Source organism: Bubalus kerabau, chromosome 17 (genome assembly GCF_029407905.1).
Source record: "Bubalus kerabau isolate K-KA32 ecotype Philippines breed swamp buffalo chromosome 17, PCC_UOA_SB_1v2, whole genome shotgun sequence".
Lineage (NCBI taxonomy): Eukaryota > Metazoa > Chordata > Mammalia > Artiodactyla > Bovidae > Bubalus > Bubalus kerabau.
The window spans coordinates 13,615,150-13,636,701 of NC_073640.1; the positions used below are offsets into that span (position 1 = coordinate 13,615,150).

Sequence of the window (21,552 nt, forward strand, 5' to 3'; positions counted from 1 at the left end):
CTGACTCCTCAGCAGGGGTGGGTCACCCTTTCGCCTGGGCTCCCCTTCCCTTCCGAGAGCTGCGGTTGCCAAGGGCATGGGCCCCAGTTCCCTTCTCCCATGGGCACAGCTCCGTGCTCCCCGCGTTGCAAGCCTCTCACAAGCCCGGTCACTTGCAGGGGAAACCATGTCATGGTATAAACATTTTAGCATCCACGTGAGCCCTTGTATTACTGGATCATCTAACGTCTGGGTGAGTCACAGGTCATTCACTCCATCAGGTACTGAGACAAGAACCATTCCCCTCTTTTCTCTGAGAAGAAACCCAGGTCCCGCCCAGGGGGCTGTGCGTTCCCAGGGGTGGGGTGGGGTGATTTCCCCACAGCAGAAGCAGGCTCTTCACAGGGGCCACAGAGCCACGGAGGGTGAGAACCTAACGCACTGAGCGTGTAAAGCCATGGAAGGGGACACGGCCAGCCTGAGAAAGTCCATCATTCAACACCAAGCTCAGTCATGGGTTTATTCAACCCCTAACATGGGTCCAAAGTGCCTCCCTCTCCACATTACTGTGCTAGGAACCGCATCACACAGACATTGACCACAAACCACCGCGACACCCAGTGAGCGCAGGCTAGCTGGGGAGCTCATTTCACCGTCACCCACAGCGCCAAGCAGCTGGGGCTCTGGCCCCGAGGTCACTGGGGGCCCGAGCGCGCCTGCAGCCCCTGCCTTCAGCACGACACTGTTAGCTGGAAGGGATCCCAGCAACACTGACCTTCAGGACAGGGCTGCCAGGGCTCCACCATGTGCCCCGAGACCGTGACCTACGGGAGAAATGACTATTTTGCTGTTCTCCTTCCCCTGACGTTGCTCCAGACTGCTTCCGAGCGTCTCCCGCTCACGAAGGCATTCCAGAAGCAGGTCTGCCCCCTGGGGACTGTTCTGATTCCCGTTTCAACCACGAAAGACGCAACTTATCAAGGATGGTAGGCTCTTGGAGCTGGCAACCTCCCCAGGCCTCAGAAGCCCATGCGGGGCTTCTTCCGGAGCCGCTGAGAGCTGGAGCGTGTGGCCAGGAAGCTGGGGGTCTGGGAGGAGGGCGGGGTGGCGCCCTCCGGGGTGTCCCCTCGGGGCAGCTGCTGAACTATGCCATCCTGGGGGGTGTGCTGCCTGGAAGGCGTGGCCCGGACACTTGGGGTCTGGGAGGAGAGCACAGTGGTGCCCTCTGGGGTGTCCCTTCGCGGCAGCTGCTGGACCGTGCCGTCCTGGGGGGCGTGCTGCCTGGAGGGTGTGGTCCGGACGCTGGGGGTCTGGGAGGAGAGTGCAGAGGCCCCTCCTGGGGTGTCCGTGCGGAGCGGCAGCTCAGCCATGTAGTCCCAGAGGGTCTGCTGCCGCTCTGAGGGGACGCCCTGGGCCCAGGGCTCCTGGGTGAGCTCCTGGGAGGGCGGGGTCCTTGGGGGCTGGGGCCTGGCCTCGGGCAGTGTATGGTCTGGGCTGGGCGGGGGGCTGGCGGGATCCGAGAGGTCCACACGGCCGCTGAGGGAGGAGAAGGTGCTGGACAGCTGAGTCCGGCGCTTGTGCCGCTTGGGCTGCTTCCCGGGTCCTGCGCAGCCGCCCCGCCGCCTCTCCCACCAGGCCGCAGCCCCGAACTCCCAGGCTGCTTCCAGACGCTCGCTGAGCTCATCCTCGGGGCCAGGTTCGGGGGCGGGGGGCCGCTCCTCCGGAGGGAGCAGGCCCAGGTCCCTCCGCTGTAGGAGCCGCCCCTGGGCCATGGCCCTGCGGAAACCCTCGGGCGCCAGCCCCTCCACCTTCTGAGGCTCGAAGCCACCCAGCAGCCGGCGGTGGGAGAAGGTGGGTGCCGCCCACACCGGGGGAGCCAGGGGCACCTCCAGCAGGGCCTCTAGCCACCGGCTGCAGCAGGCAGTGGCCTGGGGTGTCCAGGAAGCTGCGGGGGCACGAGCATTGGGCCCGGGGTCTGCCTGGAGGTGGAGGCGCTGGTGGAAAACATCTCCGGCCGCGGAAAGCTGGAAGAGCGACAGCACTGGTGTGGAGGCGGGGGGCGGGATGGCAGCAGCCAGACCTGCGGACGGAAGGACAGTGACCAGGCGGCCTGGGGGGCACGGCTCCCCACCCGCCCCAGCCCCCAACGCACCTACAGTGGGCGCTTTCAGACGCTCCTGCAGCCGCCGGTGACTCTTGGGCTCCAGCAGGGGGAAGGCCGAGAGGGAGTCGCTCCTGGTGGGGAGAGACTGGGGGAGCCCCGCCAGGCGGGGTGTGCAGGCCCCCACTCCTGGAGGAGGGACAGGTAGCTGAGGCCCTGTCCAGGCCCGCCCTGCCCGCCCCCCTGCCCGGCTTGGCCCCTCACCTGCGAGGTGCAGCAGCTGCAGCTCCCCACCCTGGCTGGCCAGGAGCAGTGGCTGGGGGAGGCCTGGGCGCGGTGGCGGCAGTAGCCGGGCCAGCAGGGGCGCAGAGCGGAGGCCATGGTTCCACTTGAGCAGGGGCACCAAGGGGAGGCGCTCATCCACCAGGTAGAGGGAGAACTGGCAGAAGACGAGGATGAGACTGACGGGACAGGACGGGTCTCTCTGGGCTGCCCCCCCCGGCCCCTTCCAGAGCTCCACATGGTTTTCAGAGTAGCCTGGCTCTGCGCAGGAGGTGTCTCCCCAGCAGGCGTCCCTTGTCCTGATGGCCCCGCTGGGAGAGGGGCTCTCATAGCCTTCCCCACCTCGCCCAAGGCTGGCACACAAGCCCAGACACCCAGGAGCACCCAGGGTGCTGAGAGGGCGGGGCGGGGCGGGGCCAGACCTCCTCCCCCTCTGCCCCTCCCCATCCCCGGCTGCATCCACGGCCCTGTGACCTGTGTCTCCAGTGACCTGAGACAGGGCAGGGTGGAGAGAAGGGGAGGTGAGCCCACCTGGGTACAGACGAGGTGGAGCATGGGGTGCAGAGACTCTGGGCCGAGATCCCCCAGGTGCTGGGTGAGCAGGACCCGCTCTCCTTTCTGGCACGATGCCTCTGCCCCTCCACGAAAAAGCAGCAGACCGCAGCCCGGCGGGCCCTGGGGGACATGCTGGGTTAGCTCTCCCACAGTCCGCCATCCGTGGGTCCAACTGGCCGGGGCCTCGCTGGCCCTGCGGCTTGTCACGCCCACTGGCAGAGGTCCCCCTGCCCCGTGCCCTCACCTGAGTGTCCACCATCTTCACTCCAGTGCGGTCACCCACCGTCAGCACTCGAGGGTGGGCGGTGAAGTCTGCCCAGCGCCAGGAAGAAGGGTCCCGGAACACCAGGGTCTCAGGGTCCTTGTAGATTTGCCGCAGCCTTGGGGAGACAGGCCAGCCGTGGTGGGGGGACAGGCTGAGGGGGAGGACTGGGCACCCTGGCCGGGTCCTGGCCGGGTTCTGGGGGGCCCGTGTTGGGGTGGGGGTTTCTGTGGCAGGGGCCTTACCCGTCTTCGGCGCTCCACAGACAGACGGCTCCAGAGCGGCTGCAGATGACCAGCTCTCCAGGCAGGTGAGGGCTGCAGGGCACATGCGTGAGGAACGCCGGGCCACCCCTTCTCCCAAGCCTACCTCCGCACACACTGCCCCCTCCCCGCAAGCCCCTCACCTGAGGCTGATCCCTGTGGCCCCCTTGTCCACCTGCAGCACCTGGAGAGGGGCCGGCTGCCCCTGCATACTGACCTTCCACAGGCCACAGTGGTGGTCAGAGCGGACAGCCAGCAGAGCTGGAGGAGGGAGAGGGTGAAAGTGAAGGTGAGGGTTAGCAGCAGGTCAGTGAGCAGCCAAGGGAGGCGTCCACGGGCTTACCTTCTCCCTGCACGCTGCGGGTCACTACCTGCCGGACGGGTCCCCGGAGCTGGATACGGCCAGGGTCGCTGAGAACCTGGGGCTCGCTCTCTGGGGTCAGACTGACCTTCTGGAAACCTGGGCATCTCGCTAAGGACAGGTTCACAAGCTACGGCCGCTTAAGGCCCACAACTCCCTGCCTGTCCCTGGCCTGTGCTCAGCAAGGGAGGATACACAGTGTGTCCATGGCACCGCCCACGGGGTAGACCAGCTGCCCGGCCCCAGGGGTCCTGCCAGGCACCCAGGCCAGCGCGCCCCCGGTGCAGGCATCATCCAGGAGCAGCCGCTCCCAGCGCAGGGCCAGCTCCTCGTGCAGCAGCTCTCCCAGGAGGCTCGCCACCGACGTGCTCAGGATCGGGGCCCCAAGGATGGAAAACCGGCGCTGGCGCTGGCTGAGGTAAGCCCAGGGACAGCTGGGGCGAGAGGACGGCGGGACGGTCAGGCCGGCCCGGGGGGGCCCAGTGCAGTGGACATGTGCTTAAACCAACCTGGAACTCCTTCCTCTGCGAGAGCACCCTACTGTTCCTGTGCTGCAGTCACACGACCCAGGCCTGGGCACTCAGGAGTCGCCCCAGCCAGTGATTGGCTCACGCCTGGCATGACACCCAGGCCAAGCCAAACTGAGCCAAGCACACCCTTCCTGGGACATCTGCTGGTGCCTCAGGAAGGCCACTAGCCCTCTCCCTGGAATCAGTGGCCTCTCCCTGGAATCATAAACCACGTTGCTGCCACCTGGAGACAGTGTGCCTAGGAACTAAGCCAAGCAGAAGCAAGTGGGTGAGAAGGTGAAGGGTCAAGGCAAAGCCCTGTAACACCTGACGCCTGGACGCAGCCATGTCTGGGCTCCATGAGCTTGCAGTCCTTCTCGCCCTGCACTGCTAGCAGAGCTGCGATTTGTATGAGGAAAAGTATGGCTCGTGCTTGCACTGGGGAGGGTGGAAGCAAATGCTGATGGGAACCAGCATCCTGGCCTGGATCCTTCCAGAGCCCCACCACCGGCTAGGCCTACCCAACCCATTCTCTCTCACTAGCCACTTGCCCCCAGGGCTGGTGTCCACCGAGGTCCTGGAGTAGCCTCTTCACACTGACCACTGTCTTCGTCTTAGAGCGGCTCTGTGTGGAAAGGCCTCGTCAAGCTCACATGTCGTAGGGCCCACCCCGATGGGAAGTGGGGTGCCTCCCCCCTCCTGGCCAGCCAGGGTTACTCACATGTGCTCCTTCCAGTTTGAAATTCTCCAGCAGTAGCCTTCCCAGGGGTGCAAAGGCTATGTCTCCGTGGTTCCACAAGAACCGGCTGATCTGCGGGAGGAAAGGAGGCCGGGTCAGGAGGCATAGCCCCGGGCCCGCGGCCCTGTCCACCGGGCAGGCCCACGCACCTGCTCAGTAACATCCAGCACGGCTCGGGGATGTCTCCGGAACTGGTAGCCTCCCCGGAAAAGCAGATCTTTGGCAGTCAGGCCAGGGTCCCAGGGATCTGAGGGAAGAGGGAGGCTGGGAAGGGACTGAAAATGGAACCAGGTATCCCAGTGCCCAGAGGTGCCAAGGACCCTGATGGGTGGAAGGAATCAGCAGGGGACATGGGGGGAAGGCCTCAGGGCAGGGGCTGGGGAAGAAGCAGTGCGTGGGAGCAGCTCGGGGCCCCCAGCCCAAGCTCCTTACCGGGACCAGGAGGCAGCAAGGGCAGGGGCCCAGGCGTGTCCGGCTCCCAGAGCAGAGCCTTGGCCACGTGCGGCGTGCTGTCCTGAGGAAACACAACCACAGCCGCAATGCAACAGTGAGCGAGCGCCCAGGCCAGGCCCTGTCATCAGCTTTTGTCTCTTCCTAACTCCTTCAGAACTCACCAGGCGCCTGCCAAGCTGGTCACTGTCACTTTAATGATGAAGAAAATGGGAGGAGAGGGGAGGCCGTCCCTGGTCCCGGGCAGCAGCCAGAAAAGAGAAGGGCTGGGATCTGAACCCAGGCAGCCTGACTCCAGTCTGTGCTTCCCAGCTCCAGGCTGCACTGCTCTCGGAGGACTGCCTGGCCTTCACTAGCTGGCCCGGATCTCACCCACATGTCACTTACACTCGGGAGACCGTGCAGGCGCCCACAGGCTCTTCCGCTCCCCTGCAAGGCTGCTGCTGCTGCTAAGTCACTTCAGTCGTGTCTGACTCTGTGTGACCCCATAGACAGCAGCCCACCAGGCTCCCCCGTCCTTGGGATTCTCCAGGCAAGAACACTGGAGTGGGTTGCCATTTCCTCCTCCAATGCATGAAAGTGAAAAGTGAAAGCGAAGTCGCTCAGTTGTATCCGACTCTTAGCGACCCCATGGATTGCAGCCTACCAGGCTCCTCCATCCATGGGATTTTCCAGGCAAGAGTACTGGAGTGGGGTGCCATTGCCTTCTCTGCCCCTGCAGGGCTGGCCTCAGACAACTCAGCTCCACACTCGGGACGGAGAGCAGCAGGTGAGGCTCCTGATGGAAGCCCTTCCTTGTCAAGGGAGCCCCGCCAACCACCCCCGCCCCGACCCCCCAGTGTCACTCTTAAATTTCTCACCCACGTGCCTCTGCCTGGCGTAACCCTTAGCCAGCTTGTCTCCAAGTGGCAGCCGATGGCTTAGGTGTCCAGGGAAAGAGCAGGTGTCCTTCTTGTCCCAGGATGTCTCCCCACCCCCTCACCTTGCACTGTGCAGCTCCAGCATCCTTTTGGTTTCGCTCAGAGATGTCCACACTTTGAAATGATTTTATCTTCTGGCCTATTCACTTGTCAGTCCCTACTCCACCTAACTGTTCCCCAGGGGCAGGGAGTGCATCTGACTTACTCACTCTGGATCCCCAGGGCCTGATAAGGCACCTGGCACACAGTAGGTCTATTCAGTGAGTATTCATTGAACAAACAGAGGAAGGAGAAGGCGGGGGGAGAGGGAGCCAGGAAGGAGGCTGAACCCTCTGTGGATGGTAGGGCACCGTAGGTCCCCGAAGGACGGGATTCTGGTTGAACCTGGGTCTTAGTAGATTTGTACCAAAGCCCCCCACCCTGCACTCCTGCCAACTGGTGTGACCTCTAGGATGGGGGTGCCAAACGATGCCCCCCACCCCGGGCCACCAAGGCTCTCCCTGCCATCCTCACCTGAGAGCCTTGGGGTGAGGACGCCGGCAGGGTCAGTGTGTCTCTCCAGCTGCACATGAACGACAGGTCAGGGACATCGCTCTGACCAAGGGGGCCGGTCATGAACAATGAGGGTGGGAGGGAGCTGGGGAAGTCCATCCTGAAAAACAGGAGCCACCGTCACCCTGGTCTTCCTCAGAGATCTGAACCGGACAGCGGCTTCCAGGGCTCCTGGGAGAGTGAAGAGTGTCTTAAGAGGAGGATAATCTCTTTGGGGAAGCAGATAAGGAAGAACAAATGAATATGTTGCCGAACGCCCGAGAATAGTAGGTGCTATACCAAAACCAAGCAACCCGCCAGGAGGGAAGGGGTGGCAGGGCCTGAGGGTATGCTTTTTAGCATCCGTAGCTTCATGAAGGTGGTGTTCGGCACACACAGAGCCTAATGAGAGAGACAAACATGCCAACTACTGGAAAGAGGGTGCTGGGCAGAATGAACAGCAAGAGCAAGAGTCCTGGGGCAGGAAGTATGTGAGAAGCAACTGGGCAGCCATGGGAAGAACTAGGGGGTGAGTGATGGGGGCCGAAGTTAGAAGGTGGCTGGTAGGGGTCAGCTTCCATCACGCTCTCATGTACTACATTATAATTACACAGTCCTACCTAGACGACAAGCCCCACACTCTAGGCTACACTCTCAAGACAAACTCAAGTTCCCCAAAGCCAGAGTTGTCTGCCTTCCGACTGTCAAGTACAGTACCTTCCAACAAAAAGGAACCAACTGAGTATTGAATAATAATGTTTATGTCAAAGGGCTTTGGTGACTGCAGCCATGAAATTCAAAGATCCCTGCTCCTTGGAAAGGGACGCTATGACAAACCTAGACTGTATTAAAAAGCAGAGACATCACTTTGCCAACAAAGGTCCATATAGTCAAAGTTTGGTTTTTTTCAGTAGTCATGTATGGATGTGAGAGCTGGACCAAAAAGAAGCCTGAGTGCTGAAGAATTGATGCTTTCAAACTGTGGTGTGGGAGAAGATTCTTCAGAGTCCCTTGGACTGCAGGTAGATCAAACCAGTCAATCCTAAAGGAAATCAACCCTGAATATTCACTGGAAGGACTGAAGATGAAGTTGCAATACTTTGGCCACCTGATGCAAAGAGTCGCCTCATTGGAAAAGACTAAAGCTGGGAAAGATTGAAGGCAGGAGGAGAAGAGGGTGGCAGAGATGAGATGGTTAGATAGCATCACTGACTCAGTGGACATGAACTTGAGCCAACTCCAAGAAATAGTGACGGACAGGGAAGTCTGGTGTGCTGCAGTCTGTGGGGTCACAAAGAGTGTAAACAACAACAAAATAAGCAGCTGTAATATCCTTTATTAGCTGCAAAAATAAGAGCAGTTCTCACTGAGTGCCAGCATCTGCCGACATGGTACCACAAGTTTTATTCTCCTGCCCCTAGTATGGAGGTCAGCAAACAGGCTGGGAAAGAGCAACTTGCCCAAGGCCAATAGTGCAATCTTCTGGCCACTCCAAAACTCCAGGTCTGAACCACTATTCTCCCTGCATCTAGAAGCAAGCACCAGCCTCAGAGCCTGACGATGCAAAACCTTGCCCCTTAGAGCTACCACTGCATGCATCCATTTATTTTGTAACCTCTATACCTCCAGGTACTCTGAGCACCTCGCAAAGTGCTCACCACACAGTAAATGTTGGTAGATGGTAAAGAATCTCCCTGCAATGCAGAAGACTGAGGTTTGATTCTTGCGTAGGGAAGACCCCCTGGAGAAGGGAATGGCGACCCTCTGGAGTATTCTTGCCTGGAGAATTCCACGGACAGAGGAGCCTGGCGGGTTACAGTCCATGGGGTCACAAAAGAGTTGGACACAACTAAGTGACCAGCACTTTCACTTTTCAAACGAAGAACTTCCCCTGTGGTCCAGTGTCTAAGACACCTCACTCCCAATGCAGAGGGCCCAGGTTCGACTCCTGGTCAAGGAACTAGATCCCACATGCTGCAACTAAGAGTTCGAATGCCACAACTAAAGATTCTGAGTGCCACAACTAAGGCCCAGTGCAGTCATGTAAATAAATAAATAATTAAAAAAACAAAAACAAAACAAAACACCCGTCAAAACAATGTGTTTCTCAGGGCACGGGTCAGCCTCATTCTGATTGTGGTTTATATGCCTTCTCTCTTCTTCGGGCCTGCTCTCTGGGACAGGAACTGTATCTGATTCATTTCTGACCTCCTGGCATCTGATTATTGTTGCCTTCTCCTCCATCACAGGAGAGGACAGTGGTGGGAATGCATCTTTTCACCACAGGACCTTTTCACACGATTTCTCCACTAAAAATGAACACCATTGCTCTTCCTACCTACCTATAAAATCTGCCCCCATCCTTCAGATTTTGAGTCAGGAAGCCTCTCCTGGTTCCCCCAGCCCTGTCCCACATCACCCTGCATCCCTCCTCTGGAGCACGCATTGCGATGTGTGGTAAGATATTTAAAGGTAAAGCTATGTGATTCCAAACTGCTCTGAGAGTCCCCATGGGGAAGGGACTTTATCCCCAGTGCCTGCCTTATTTACTACGTGATGCATAGGAAAGCCTGGCGCACTGCATGCAGTCCATGGGGTCGCAAAGAGTCAGACACGACGGAGCGACTGAACTGAACTCAAATCAGTACGTAAAAGATGAAGGCACAAATCCAAGAATGAGGAACTCGACAGTCTCAAACAAACGCAGGGGGGCTGAGGGAGCTGGTGGAGCCCACGACCTCAGAGAAGCCCCGAGACAAGACAGCCTCGACTTCCCGCCCTCGTCTCTCCCGGACTCTAATTTAGACCTCCCTTTTCGTCGGGTCTGCACGAACGCCGGGTGCGGCAATAGGTGCGCCTGCCGGGGGATGGGAGAGGGGCTCGGGGAGGCCCTTCCCTTCAGACCTCTACTCGCCCACGTCCTCCCCATCCGCCTCTTCCCACTCCACGTCGAGGCCCCAGAATTTCAACCCAAGAACAGCAGGCATCTCGCACCAAGCGCTGTGTGCCAGACAGTTGTTGCTACGACGCTTTACAACGGCGTGATGCTCCCCGCTCCATGAGCCAGCGGCTGCTCACCACCCACTCTGCAAAGGTTGGGCGACTCGTCCCAAAGCCACAGTTTGGAGCAGGAGGACCCGCCCCTCCGTCCCGTCGGGGCGGCGCGCGCACTTACGTGATCCCGTCGCGCCGTGCTCGTCGGGGAAACAGACCTCCGCGTGACGCTCGCCTGACCCTCGTGCCACGAGGGAGCCCCAAGGCGGAACCCTAGCTCTCGAGCCCTCAACTCCACAGCCCCACAGAAGAGATGAACCGCCTCCCCGGGCCGGGCCGGAAATGCTTCCTGGAAGACAGGAAGTCCCGCCTACCAGCCCGGCCTCAGGGGCGCTCCAGAGCGCCACCTCCCGGGCGGAGGGAGAATGCGAGTGCAGACGGAGCCGTGGGCACTGGAAATTAAGTAAAAGGAAATGAAAAGTGAAGTCACCCAGCCGTGTCCGACTCTTTACGACCCCATGGACTGAAGCCCGCCAGGCTCCTCTGTCCATGGGATTCTCCAGGCGAGACTACTGGAGTGGGTTGCCATGGTCTCCTCCAGGGGATCTTCCTGACCCAGGGATCGTACCTGCGTCTTTTGCAACTCCTGCATTGCAGGCAGATTCTCTACCGTGAGCCACCAGGGAAGTCCTCAGAATTGTCTTTCTGTAAGGTCAATCCTTGAACCGTTTGGGAGATTGAATCTACCTTGCTCCACATCTGCTCTTCCAAGTCAAATGTTAACAGGTGCTACCAACTGTTTCTCTATGCCTTAAGTGTCCACATTGCCCCCGTCCTGGCTCGTGTTGTCAGATCCGAAGGTAGCAAGCAGCAGCAGCAGTAGCAACAGTAACAAAACTTACAGACCATAAACTCAGTAACTGGTCACATTTTCCCAGTCACTGGCTCCTCAAGACTGTTAAAATTTCCATCTCCTTCAAGCAACTGTGTTGCATGGTAGCGAGCCATATGTAAATTGTCTTCATCCTTAACTTTATTTTTGTTATTTCTCCTTCATCGCTAGACCCTCATTTTTAAGAATTGCTATCTTAACATGTTTTTACAAACCAACCCAGATTCACTTCTGAGGGGAAAAAAAAAAAAAAAGCAGGGGTGGGGTGGGGAGGGCAAGATATCAAATGACTAATTTTAGCTGGAGCCCACGTGGAACACTTACAGTTGGCTTCAGGAAGGCTTAAGGTGAACAGATTTTAAATGTAGGCCCTAAAGAGTCTGTGAGGCTGCTACAAATAAAAACACCATCACTTACAGAATGAGCACCTCCCATCCTCCTCTAGGCTCAGCTGCTTAAGCAGCTGGGGAGGGCAGGCTAGCAAAACGGGGAGTGCAGGGCATCCTTGGATGGCAGCAGGGGTGGGGTTCTGAACTTGGGTCCCCAGACTCCTCCCCTGGTCTTTGTTTCCCGAATACCACGCAAGCAAGCGCAGAGAAGAAGATAATAGGAGGGCCCTGTCTTCCACCCTCACCTTACACCCGCAGCCCTGCCCTTGCAGTAAGGTGGTTGGCCAGGCGGCCACTTAGTCCACATCCAGGCTCTGGCTGCCTGGGAGACTGGCCTTCCCATTGGCTGGGCATACTGTCCTGCTACAGTTTTATGGGCTCTCATTGGCTACGAGTGAGGTGGGAGGCGGAGCTCACTATGCGCCGACGGTTGTACCACGTGCTCCCCACGTGGGCGCTAGCTCTGGCGTGTAAAAGGGCGCGGGTGGCGCCAGAACGTGCCCACTGTCCCCTCCAGCCCTTGAGTCCAGCCATGGCTTCACAGGCCAGCGCAGCTCTGGGCACCGATGACAGTGGCCGCAGGAAGCCCCGTCTGGCAGCATCACTGCAGATAAGCCCAGGGGCCAGCCCCTGGAGGCCCTCGGCCAGTCTGGGCCAAGAGCCTGCGCCCGCCTCCAACGCAGAGAATGATGAACCGGGCGGGCAGCTCCAGGCCTCTGCGGCGGCTGGGGATGGTGAGGCCTGGGTGGGGGCAGGGATCGGGGAGCTGGGGGCGGCTGGGCACAGGAAGGATGGGGAGGTCCCTGAGGGTCGCTGTACCACCCGCAGGGCCCACCGGGGACTTCCCGAAGATGGCCAGACATCTGGGCCTGCAGCTCAAAGACCCGCCACTGGGCCAGGCCGTGGCCTCACTTACTCAGTACGCGGCCAATCTGGGTGTCTCCCTGATATTTCGAGAAAGCCAAACAGCAGGTGAGGCCCAGGGGGCTGGGATGGCAGCATGCCCTGGGCTGTTCTCAAATGAAGCCAGGAAGACTGAGTTGGGCCTGAGCCTGGGGCCTGAGGTAGGCCTGCTGTGAGCAGCATGGTGCCAGGGGTACCAGGTACCCCAGATTTCTAACTAGCAGGTGAAGGGGGCCAAATCTGAAGCTCAGGTTGGTTAAAGGACCTGCCTCAAGCTACCCAGCCTTTCAGCAGGCTTTTTTGAAGGTCGATTATATACAATTACAGTTGCCATGCCAGCGTTGGAGAGGAGGTGCCTAAGTGAGGGCCAGCCCACCCCAACTCAAAGAGGTTATCAGATACAGTTAACGATGGCAACACTGTATACAGGTGTAATGGTTACAGGCCTCCTCCTGGAACCACCAAGATCAATCACCAGGTCCCTCCTAGAGTCAGATTCCCAACTTTCAGCCAGCACATTCCCTGCTTCTAAGAACTTTTGGGAGCATTTGTAAAACTTCCTAGGAGAACCTCAAACTGAACAACTCAAAACGAGATAATGTATTTAAAAAAAAAATCTACCTGGGATTTGTTTTAATCAGGTATGTTAAGACAGCAGACGTGAGAGTGCTTGTCACGAGGGGGTAAGTATGGATTCCTAGAAACAGGAGGCACAGATGGCCATGCAGGGCTGTGCAGGAAAGGATGGGGTGGCCAGGAGGAAGAGGAGGGGGGCAGGCACAGCCCAGGGTGTTAACTGGGTTTTCTTGGGAAAGAATGGTTGGAGCAGGGTACCTATGCAGAGTGAGATTAGGATTGATAAAAGCAAGACACTGGATAAGTTTAGGGGTTATAGGGTGGTTCCTAGCTGCCTAATACCTGGCCTCAGGGGTGATTTAGGGCATGGGGAATGTTGGCTTGTCAGAGAGTTCTGTGGTTGGGGTGTGAGCTCTGGATTGGTTGGGTTTTATATGAAAGAATGAGCTTGCAGAGAAGTTGTTTGCTATGTCTAGGAATCAACTAGTCCTGGGAGGGATGGTTTCTCAAGAATTAAATCCCCAAATGCCAGAGCATCAAGAATACAGAAAATAGGGACCTCCCTTGTGGTCCAGTGACTGAGACTCTGAGCTCCCTTGCCAGGGGCCCGGATTTGATCCCTGCTTGGGAAACTAGATCCCACATGCTCTAATTAAGACTTCGCATGCTGCAACTAAAAAAAAAAAAAGGAGGAAATCAATTCAATACCAGTGATGACAGCTAACATTCATGAGTTCTGGGGGACAGACCAAGTGTTATTTGAAGGTCTTCAGACACATTAACTCATTGAGTCCTCACAAGTATTCCTCAAGAAAGGCAGATACCATTACCACTGCTTTACAGATGGGAAGACTGAGGCCAGAGAGGCTGAAGCTGCCAGCTGGCAGTCTGGTTTCAGAGCCTGAGGCGAACCACTGAGTAATATTGCCACTCCCTTCCGCCTAAGGTCCCTCTTTCCGCTGTCGATGTGGGTAGGCATTTTTTTGACATTTCTATTCTTCATTTTGGTAAATTTTCAAAGAATAGTATAAAAGAGCTCCCATAAACTCTTCACCCAGATTCTCCAGTTAACATTTGTCACATTTACTTTGTTTCCCTTTCTCTGTATATATATTTATATATGTGTCCACATTAATTTGTTTTGAACTATCTGAAGGCTTAATTACTCGTTAAACATTTCAACATATATTTTCTAAGAAAAAGGGCATTGTATTATATAATTGCAGCACAAGGATCAAATTCTGGAAACTTAACAAGTGACCCCATGCACTATACAGTCCATGGAATTCTCCAGGCCAGAATCCTGGAGTAGGTAGCCTTTCTCCAGGGAATCTTCCCAACCCAGGGATCGAACCCAGGTCTCCCACATTGCAAGTGGATTCTTCACCACCTGAGCCACAAGGGAAGCCCAATAATACTGGAGTGGGTAGCCTATCCCTTCTCCAGCGGATCTTTCTGGCCCAGGAATAGAACCAGGGTCTCCTGCATTGCAGGCAGATTCTTTACCAGCTGAGCTATCGGGGAAGCCTATTGATATAATACCATTACTTAGTTACCATGTTCAAATTTTGCCATTTGTCACAGTGATGGGCATTTTTTTTTTCCAATCCAGCACGATTTATTACATCAGCCTGTTTAACCTCTTTTTATCTGAAACAGTTGCTCAGGCTGTCTTTGGCTTCAGGACAGTGATGATTTTGAAGGATAAGGTCTGGTTATTCTGTAGAAAGTTGTCTGTTTGGGTTTGTCTGTTTACTCAGGATTGGGTTCAAGTGATGCATAACCAGTGGAGGCATCTGTGGCAACCTCGTGTCTGTGGCGTGCATCCCGCCAGGGGGCCTGAGATCTTACTCTAACCCTGGGGTGTCAGCTGGGGGGGCCTGATCAAGGTGGTGTCGCCAGGTGCCTTCACTTCCCTCCAGGAGTGTCATCAGTCGTCCAAGCAGGGCATCTTGAGGTGGTGTGAGCATCCTGTTCCCTAGAACTCCATCCCCCCCTATGATTGTAGCATCCTTTGATGATTGTGGCCAGAACTGGTTATTACCGCACTGGCTGCTGTAGAGTCCTGATGCCACCCTTCCTTCTGCATCTCCCAGCTGGCATTCTTTTGTAAATATCTATTTGACTGCCTTGAGTCTTAGTTGTAGCATGCGGGGTCTTTATGGACACATGTGGGATCTTTTGTGGCCCGTGGGCTCAGTAGCCGTGGCTCAGTAGTTTCCCCAAGGCATGTGGGATCTTACTTCCCTGACTAGGGATTGAACCCACCTCCCCCACATTGGAAGGCAGATTCTTAACCACCGGACCGCCAGGGATGTCTCCCTAACTGGCATTCTTGTTGCTCTTTTATTTATTTATTTATTTTTATTTTTAATAAAGATTAGATATATTTATTTTTTTAGTTTAGTATTTTTTTAATTTTATTTTATTTAATTTTACAATATTGTATTGGTTTTGCCATATATCAAAATGAATCTGCCACAGGTATACATGTGTTCCCCATCCTGAACCCTCCTCCCTCCTCCTTCCCCATACCATCCGTCTGGGTGGTCCCTCTTGTTGCTCTTTTAAAGTAGGTGAATCTCCACGCTAGGGAGGGGTACTGAAATTCGGGTTCTTTTCAAAAGAAACAGGCAGCCCTTTTGGGAGACAATTTAGCAGCAGGTAACAGCAAATACTGTGAATAGAAATAAATATATGCCCTTGGATCAACTGATCCCTGTTCTAGGATTTTCATCTGTCTCTATTGTGTCATAAGTAACACCTGGAGTGGTCATGTTTGGAAGACAAGCTGCTTGTAGAGAAGAAATAGAGCAGTGTGTCTGAGAGGGGACAGGGGACCTTCCTCCTGGAGACAGTGCAGCCCTGGATCTAGGTCCTGACAGCACCTGGGCTCGCTGTCCACCTGCCTGCTGTGTCCCCCTCTGTACAATGGGGTCACAGGGACCTATTTCAGAGGAGCTGGTGTGGATCTGTGAGTGGGCATGGACAGAGCTCAGCAGGCTATCTGCCCGTCATTCTGGTCATCCTTGCTGGCAGGTGTCGTGGTCCTGCTAGGAAGCGCCCGGGACAAGGACGAAGCGCACGGTACCACTTCTCAGCTTCTCCTTCCCCAGACCCCTGCTCGCCCGTCTCTGTGTCTGTGGAGCTGGATGGGGTGGTCTGCCCCCCGGGCACCGCCAACAGTAAGCTGGAGGCCAAGCAGCAGGCGGCTCTCTCTGCCCTCCACTACATCCGGCGTCAGCTGGAGGGCCCAGCCGCAGGGGCAGGTAACCCAGGGCACGGAGGGGGCGGGAACACACGTGTGCCTGGGGTGAGTTGCTGCAGAGATCATCCGGGCACCAGGACCCAGCCTGCAGGGAGCTGGGGGTGGAGACGTGAGCAGACCCCTGCCCTAACATCCTTTGAAGCCCACCCACACTGGGCCCAGGGACTGCTGGGGGCAGCTGAGGGACTTTTGGCTTCTGGAGGATAACCCGAGCCCCCCTCCTCCACCCCCGACACACACCGCTCACTAGTGGGACCTCTTGGATTCCTGAAGGATGGAGGATGGGAGGGCAGTCCCCAGCACCCACGACAGCCCACCCTTTGTCTCTCTTCCAGAGCCCCCAAAGACCCCCAACCAGCCTCCTCTCGCTCCTCTGAGCATAGGTAGGTGAGACCCCAGTGACGCCCACGCCCCCAGCATAGGAGGGCATGGCCTGTGAAGCCGCCTCTGCCCCTTCCCTCCCTTGCAGAGAACATTGTGACCCACGAGCAGCGCTGCGCGGCCGTGGTCAGCGCGGGCTTCGACCGCCTGGTGGACGCCAGCTCGCCGTACCGGGCCTGCAAGGGAACCGTGGCCGCGGTCATCCTGGAGCGAGGTAGGGTGGCCCTGCCCCTGCCTCCCCGGGAAGGCCCTTGAGCCCCTGCCTCAGGCCGGTCTTCTCTGCCCCCTTCCCCACAGAGGTCCCAGGTGCCAGGGGCCACGCCAAGGAGACCTACCAGCTGGTGGCGCTGGGCACTGGTGGCGGCAGCTGCACTGGGTGGCTGGACTTCTCGGGCCGGCAGCTCCACGACTGCCACGGGCTGGTGGTGGCCCGCCGGGCCCTGCTGAGGTGAGGGGCGGCGGGGGGCCCTCTGCCCAGCCAGCCCTGGGGAGACGAGACGCCCCAGCTGCCGCTCCACTGCCCCCAGGTTCTTGTTCCGGCAGCTACTGCTGGCCACGCAGGGGGGCCCCACGGGCAAGGAGAAGTCCGTGCTGGCCCCCAAGCCGGGGCCTGGACCCCCCTTCGCCCTCAAGCCCCGGATCTTCCTGCACCTCTACGTCAGCAACACCCCCAAGGGAGCCGCCTACGATATCTAGTATGTGGGGTACCAGGCGAAGGACAGCCTGGGGGGGCCGCACCCGGGAGCACCACATGGGCCTGGGAGAGGGGCCCTGACCCCCCACCCCGGTCATCCACAGCCTCCCTCCGTCCTTGGAGGGCAGCCTGCTGCACGGCCCCCCCCTCCGCCTGCAGGCCCACATCCAGGGGGAGCTGAAGCCGGTGTGCTACGTGGCCCCCGCGCTCCGCGACACCCACGTGGGCTGCCTCTCAGCGAGCGACAAGCTGGCGCGCTGGGCCGTCCTGGGGGTGGGGGGGGCCCTACTGGCCCACTTCCTGCCCCCGCTCTACACCACCAGCCTGGTCCTGGGTGAGCCCCGCAGGGCAGGAGGGCAGGGGCGGGCCATGGGGCGGGGAGAGGGGGGACAGAGACTCAGATCTTGTCCTGCGCCCCACAGCCGACACCTGCCACGACCCCCCGACCCTGAGCCGGGCCATCCACACCCGGCCCAGGCTAGACAGGGTCGTGGGGCCATGCCTGCCAGCCCCCTACACCCGGACCACACTGCACCTCTTTGCAGGGCCCTCGGTGGCCCCCTCCAACCTCACTCCCAACACCTGCCAGGGCCTGAGCCTCAACTGGAGCCTGGGGGACCCTGACATCGAGGTGGTGGATGTGGCCACTGGGCGTGTGAAGGCCGAGTGAGAAGGGCCTAGGGGCGGGCTGGAGGGGGGTCTGACAACCCGGGGGGTGGTCCCCGTCCCCTTGCCTGTGGGGAAAGAAGATGCATCTGGCTACCAGCCTCTTAACAGCAATGTGACCCCCCACCCCAGATCGTCAGGGTGGAGGTGGTGTGAGAGGGTGGCGCGGGCCTGTTGGCTCAGGCCTCCTTTGCCCTCCCCTGACGTTGGGCCCCTTTCTGTCCTTCGCAGTACTGCCCCCGGGCCTCCCTCCCGCCTCTGCAAGGCCGCCTTTCTCCGGGCCTTCCGCCAGGCTGCCCACGCCCTTGGGAAGTCCCACCTGCTGGCCTTGCAGACCTACGAGGCAGCCAAGGTCAGTGCCTTCCCACCCCCGAAGCCCTCTTTCCCACACTCCCTGCAAGCACCCCCTCTCACCTGCACCCCTCCCGCCCTAGGCCGGGCCCTACCAGGAGGCTCGACAGCAGCTGTCCATCCTCCTGGACCAGCAGGGCCTGGGGGCTTGGCCCTCGAAACCGCTGGTGGGAAAATTCAAACATTGAAGCAGAGCTCCAGGGGCTGAGGTCCTGAGCCCAGCGGGACGCCGCTGAAGGAGTACCAATTTGGGGGTGGGGGTGGGGGGGCATGGGCGGGGCGGGTGCCAGTGCAAGGGTGAAGCCAGGAATGGAGGCTGGGTGGGGTCTGCTGCACACTGGGGGCTTGAATAAAGAAGCTGATTCTGGTGTTCCTGTGTGCTGTTGGCTTTTTGGCGGGGAAGAGGGGAGCCTCAGTCCCCACCCTTCAGGTCCTCTGGGTCCTGCAAGAGGTGAGCAGCCGTGGGAGCTGGCAGGGGGCTCATCCCGAGTGGGTCCCACCCTGCCTCTATGTTACCACAGCTGTCCCACCGGGTGAGGCTGTGATACCTGGAGCCCACGTGCTAACTGGGTGGGAGGTGCCAAGCCTGCCTCTCAGGGGTGGGGGTTGTGGGGAGTCTGCAGGAATGTCCAGGCTCCCCAAGGACCTTGGGGGCGGAGGGAGGACAGTGAAGTCTGCCCATGCACATGCCCACCCCCCCACCCCGGTGCCGGGCACACATCTGCAGGCTGGGCACCTCCCCAGCCTGGGCAGGGGCCCTGGAGCAGAAGCACAGCAGCTTTGAAGTCTTGGGCTGGGGGTGGTGGAGGACCACAGCAGCCTCCCACCCCACACCCTGTGACCAGGGCCTCTCTGCTCCCCCAGCAGTTTCAGGGTTCAGAACTCCAGACCACTCTCCCCGGTGGGCTGGGAAGCTGGGTCGACATTCTGGGCCAGGCAGGAGCAGACACTGAAGCCCTGGGATAGCATCTGTTCCCTCCAGGCCACCTCCCGGCCCCTGCGGGTGAAGTGTATGTGTGCATGTGTGTGTGACCTTGGCGGCCACTTAACCCCCGTTCACTCCAGTGGACTCATCCGGAGAAACTCCCTGAAGGCCGGCCCACGCACCTGTTCTCCAGCCCACCTGGCCTCAGGCTGGGCTTCCCCTCTGTCCATCTGCTGGGCCCCGTCCTCTGCCTTTCAATCAGTGCTGCTTTACAGATGCTGTCACATTAAACCTCCCACCAACGAGGTGGATGCTCTCGCTGCTCCACTTTACTGGTGAGAAAATTCACCCAGTGAAGGTGGGCACCTTCCAGAAGAGCATGCAGGGTTGGGATGGAGCTGCGGTTCCCACCCAGGCCCCTGACGTCCTCAAGCACCTGGAAGCCCCTGGGCTGCTGCTGGAGTCGCTTCTGTGACCTTGGACAGAACCTCCAACCTCTTGTATAACGTGGCTGGACAGTGTGTTTCTAAGAGCTCCCTCCTGGCTCTCAGCAGCTCTCCTCTGCTGCTTCCTATAGGCCATGGGGGTGAGAGATGCAGCCTTGGTCCCTGAGAGGAAGAGCTGTGGGCTGGAGGGCTTGGGAGGGGGTGAGAAAGGGGCTGGGAGAGGGCAAGAGAGGATGGGTGCTGGGGGAGGCGGGAGCAGCTGCCAAAGGCAGGCTGGTGTTCAGGAGCACGCACGAGCAAAGAAAGGACAGCGGGGAGTTTGAACCAGGATGGAGGGTCTCAAAAGCCAGACGAGTGCTGATTTTTTTTTTTTCTCTTTAATTGAGAAAACAGTGAGATTATTTTTTAATACCAGTATTGTTATTTAAGGGCTTCCCCGGTAGCTCAGATGGTAAAAAAAAAAACAAACCTGCCTGCCACTCAGGAAACCCAGGTTCAATCCCTGGGTGGGGAAGATCTCCTGGAAAAGGAAATGACAACCCACTCCAGTGTTTGTGCCTGGAAAATTCCATGGACAGCAGAGCCTGGTGGGCTATGGTCCATGGGGTTGCAAAGTGTTGGACATGACTGAGCGACTAACACACTTTATTGTTATTTAAACAGAAAAAAAAAAAACAACAGGCTAACTTTGAAATAATGATTTCTTCTTTTTTTTTTCAGGGATGAGAATTTTTAAAACATCCAAGCCTATTAATTAGCACATTTATTACACATTGTTTTCCCCAGAGATCATTTAAATTGATTTACTTTTTGTCCTCTGATGGTGACTACAACCAGATCCCAGCCATTCCCAACTGCAGTTCTATGCAATGAGCCTTCTGATATTCATTAATCACATAATCAGTGGGTAAACAAGTTATTCAAAATGACATTAACTCTGCCGTGTTCTGCCAAGTAAGTAATATTTGTCCCCACATTGCATAAATCTGCCTGTCCAATCCTTCCCTCCCAAGTCAGTCCCTGTTACCACATTATTCGCGCAGTTCCTTTGACTCAGCTGATTTATTATTGTAGGGTGATGATGAAGGTTGCTTCTGAAAGGGAGAGCCTGTTAATGTCTTCCTGGCCCAATCCCCCCTGGGTGGAGTTTTGCCAACAACCGCATTTTTGAGCTGGGAGGTGACATAACCCAGCTGGGCACAACACACAAGCCGCCTTTGCCACCACTCCTATCTCCCATTGCCCGCAGCTCCGAGCCCCAGGGTCTGTCCTGGACCCCTGCCCCGTGCTGCCCCTCCCCTGTGTGGTCTCACTGCTGAGCACGAGGTGGACCAGGAGGCGAATCGAGGGGCCACTCCACCCTTCCAAGCCTCAGTTTCCCCACCTGGCGAATGAGAGTTGGTCACCAATCCATGGCCCACAGGGTCATGGTGGCATGAACTGGGAAGTGAGCCAAGCCCTGTGCCTGGATCTTGGTGGTCATCGGCCGTGGTGGTGGCTGTTATCAGCCCTGGCTGCTCTCAGCTTGTCGTCTCTTTCCGTCTCCCTGGCTCCCTGCCCCATGGGGTCTTCCACAAAGAAGATGCCCAACAAACCAGCGTTGAATGGAAAATGAATAAATGATAGAATCTTCTCTTCACAGGAGTGGGTTAGAGCAGGGGTCCCCGACATCCAGGATCTAAGGCCTGATGATCTGAGGTGGAGCTGATGTAATAACAATAGAAATAAAGTGCACAATACATGTAATGTGCTTGAATCATCCCGAAACCATCCCCTGTCCCCCATCTGAGGAAAAACTGTCTTCCATGAAATCGATCCCTGGGGCCAGAAAGATTGGGGACCATTGGGTTAGACAGAAAGAACAGAAGCCCTGTTCTAAAATATGGCTCTGGAAGACGTTTTGAAAATTTCCATTTTACTATGAGCTCTCTCTTTTTTTTTTTTTTTTTTTGCTGACCTGTAGAAGCATTCTAAAAGACCTAGAGAGGGACTTCCCTGCTGGTCTAGTGGCTAAGACTCTGAGCTCCCAATGCAGAGGTCCCAGGTTCAACCCCTGGTCAGGGAACTAGATTCCACATGCTTCAAATAAAAGATCCTGCGTGCCACAGCAAAGAC

General features: G+C 57.6%; 2 protein-coding genes across 2 annotated transcripts; one reads left to right on the plus strand and one right to left on the minus strand.

Moving 5' to 3' along the window:
* Positions 1-485: 485 nt before the first annotated feature.
* Positions 486-10,291, minus strand: TAF1C (TATA-box binding protein associated factor, RNA polymerase I subunit C). Its single transcript, XM_055552575.1, has 15 exons — positions 10,128-10,291; positions 6,935-7,144; positions 5,484-5,565; positions 5,201-5,298; positions 5,034-5,123; positions 4,864-4,937; positions 3,999-4,237; positions 3,786-3,902; positions 3,586-3,703; positions 3,425-3,496; positions 3,162-3,297; positions 2,894-3,037; positions 2,345-2,519; positions 2,132-2,269; positions 486-2,059 (listed from the first exon to the last, which is right to left on the minus strand). Exons 2-15 carry the CDS (start codon positions 7,070-7,072, stop codon positions 999-1,001), a joined length of 2,682 nt encoding a protein of 893 aa, XP_055408550.1. The 5' UTR covers positions 7,073-7,144; positions 10,128-10,291; the 3' UTR covers positions 486-998.
* A 1,441-nt stretch (positions 10,292-11,732) lies between these two features.
* ADAD2 (adenosine deaminase domain containing 2) lies at positions 11,733-18,315 on the plus strand. Its single transcript, XM_055552752.1, has 11 exons — positions 11,733-11,961; positions 12,056-12,199; positions 15,823-15,975; positions 16,310-16,357; positions 16,444-16,569; positions 16,653-16,803; positions 16,883-17,050; positions 17,154-17,383; positions 17,472-17,715; positions 17,947-18,067; positions 18,150-18,315. The coding sequence occupies exons 1-11, from the start codon at positions 11,760-11,762 to the stop codon at positions 18,252-18,254; spliced, it is 1,692 nt and encodes a 563-aa protein (XP_055408727.1). The 5' UTR covers positions 11,733-11,759; the 3' UTR covers positions 18,255-18,315.
* The last annotated feature ends 3,237 nt before the right edge of the window (positions 18,316-21,552 follow it).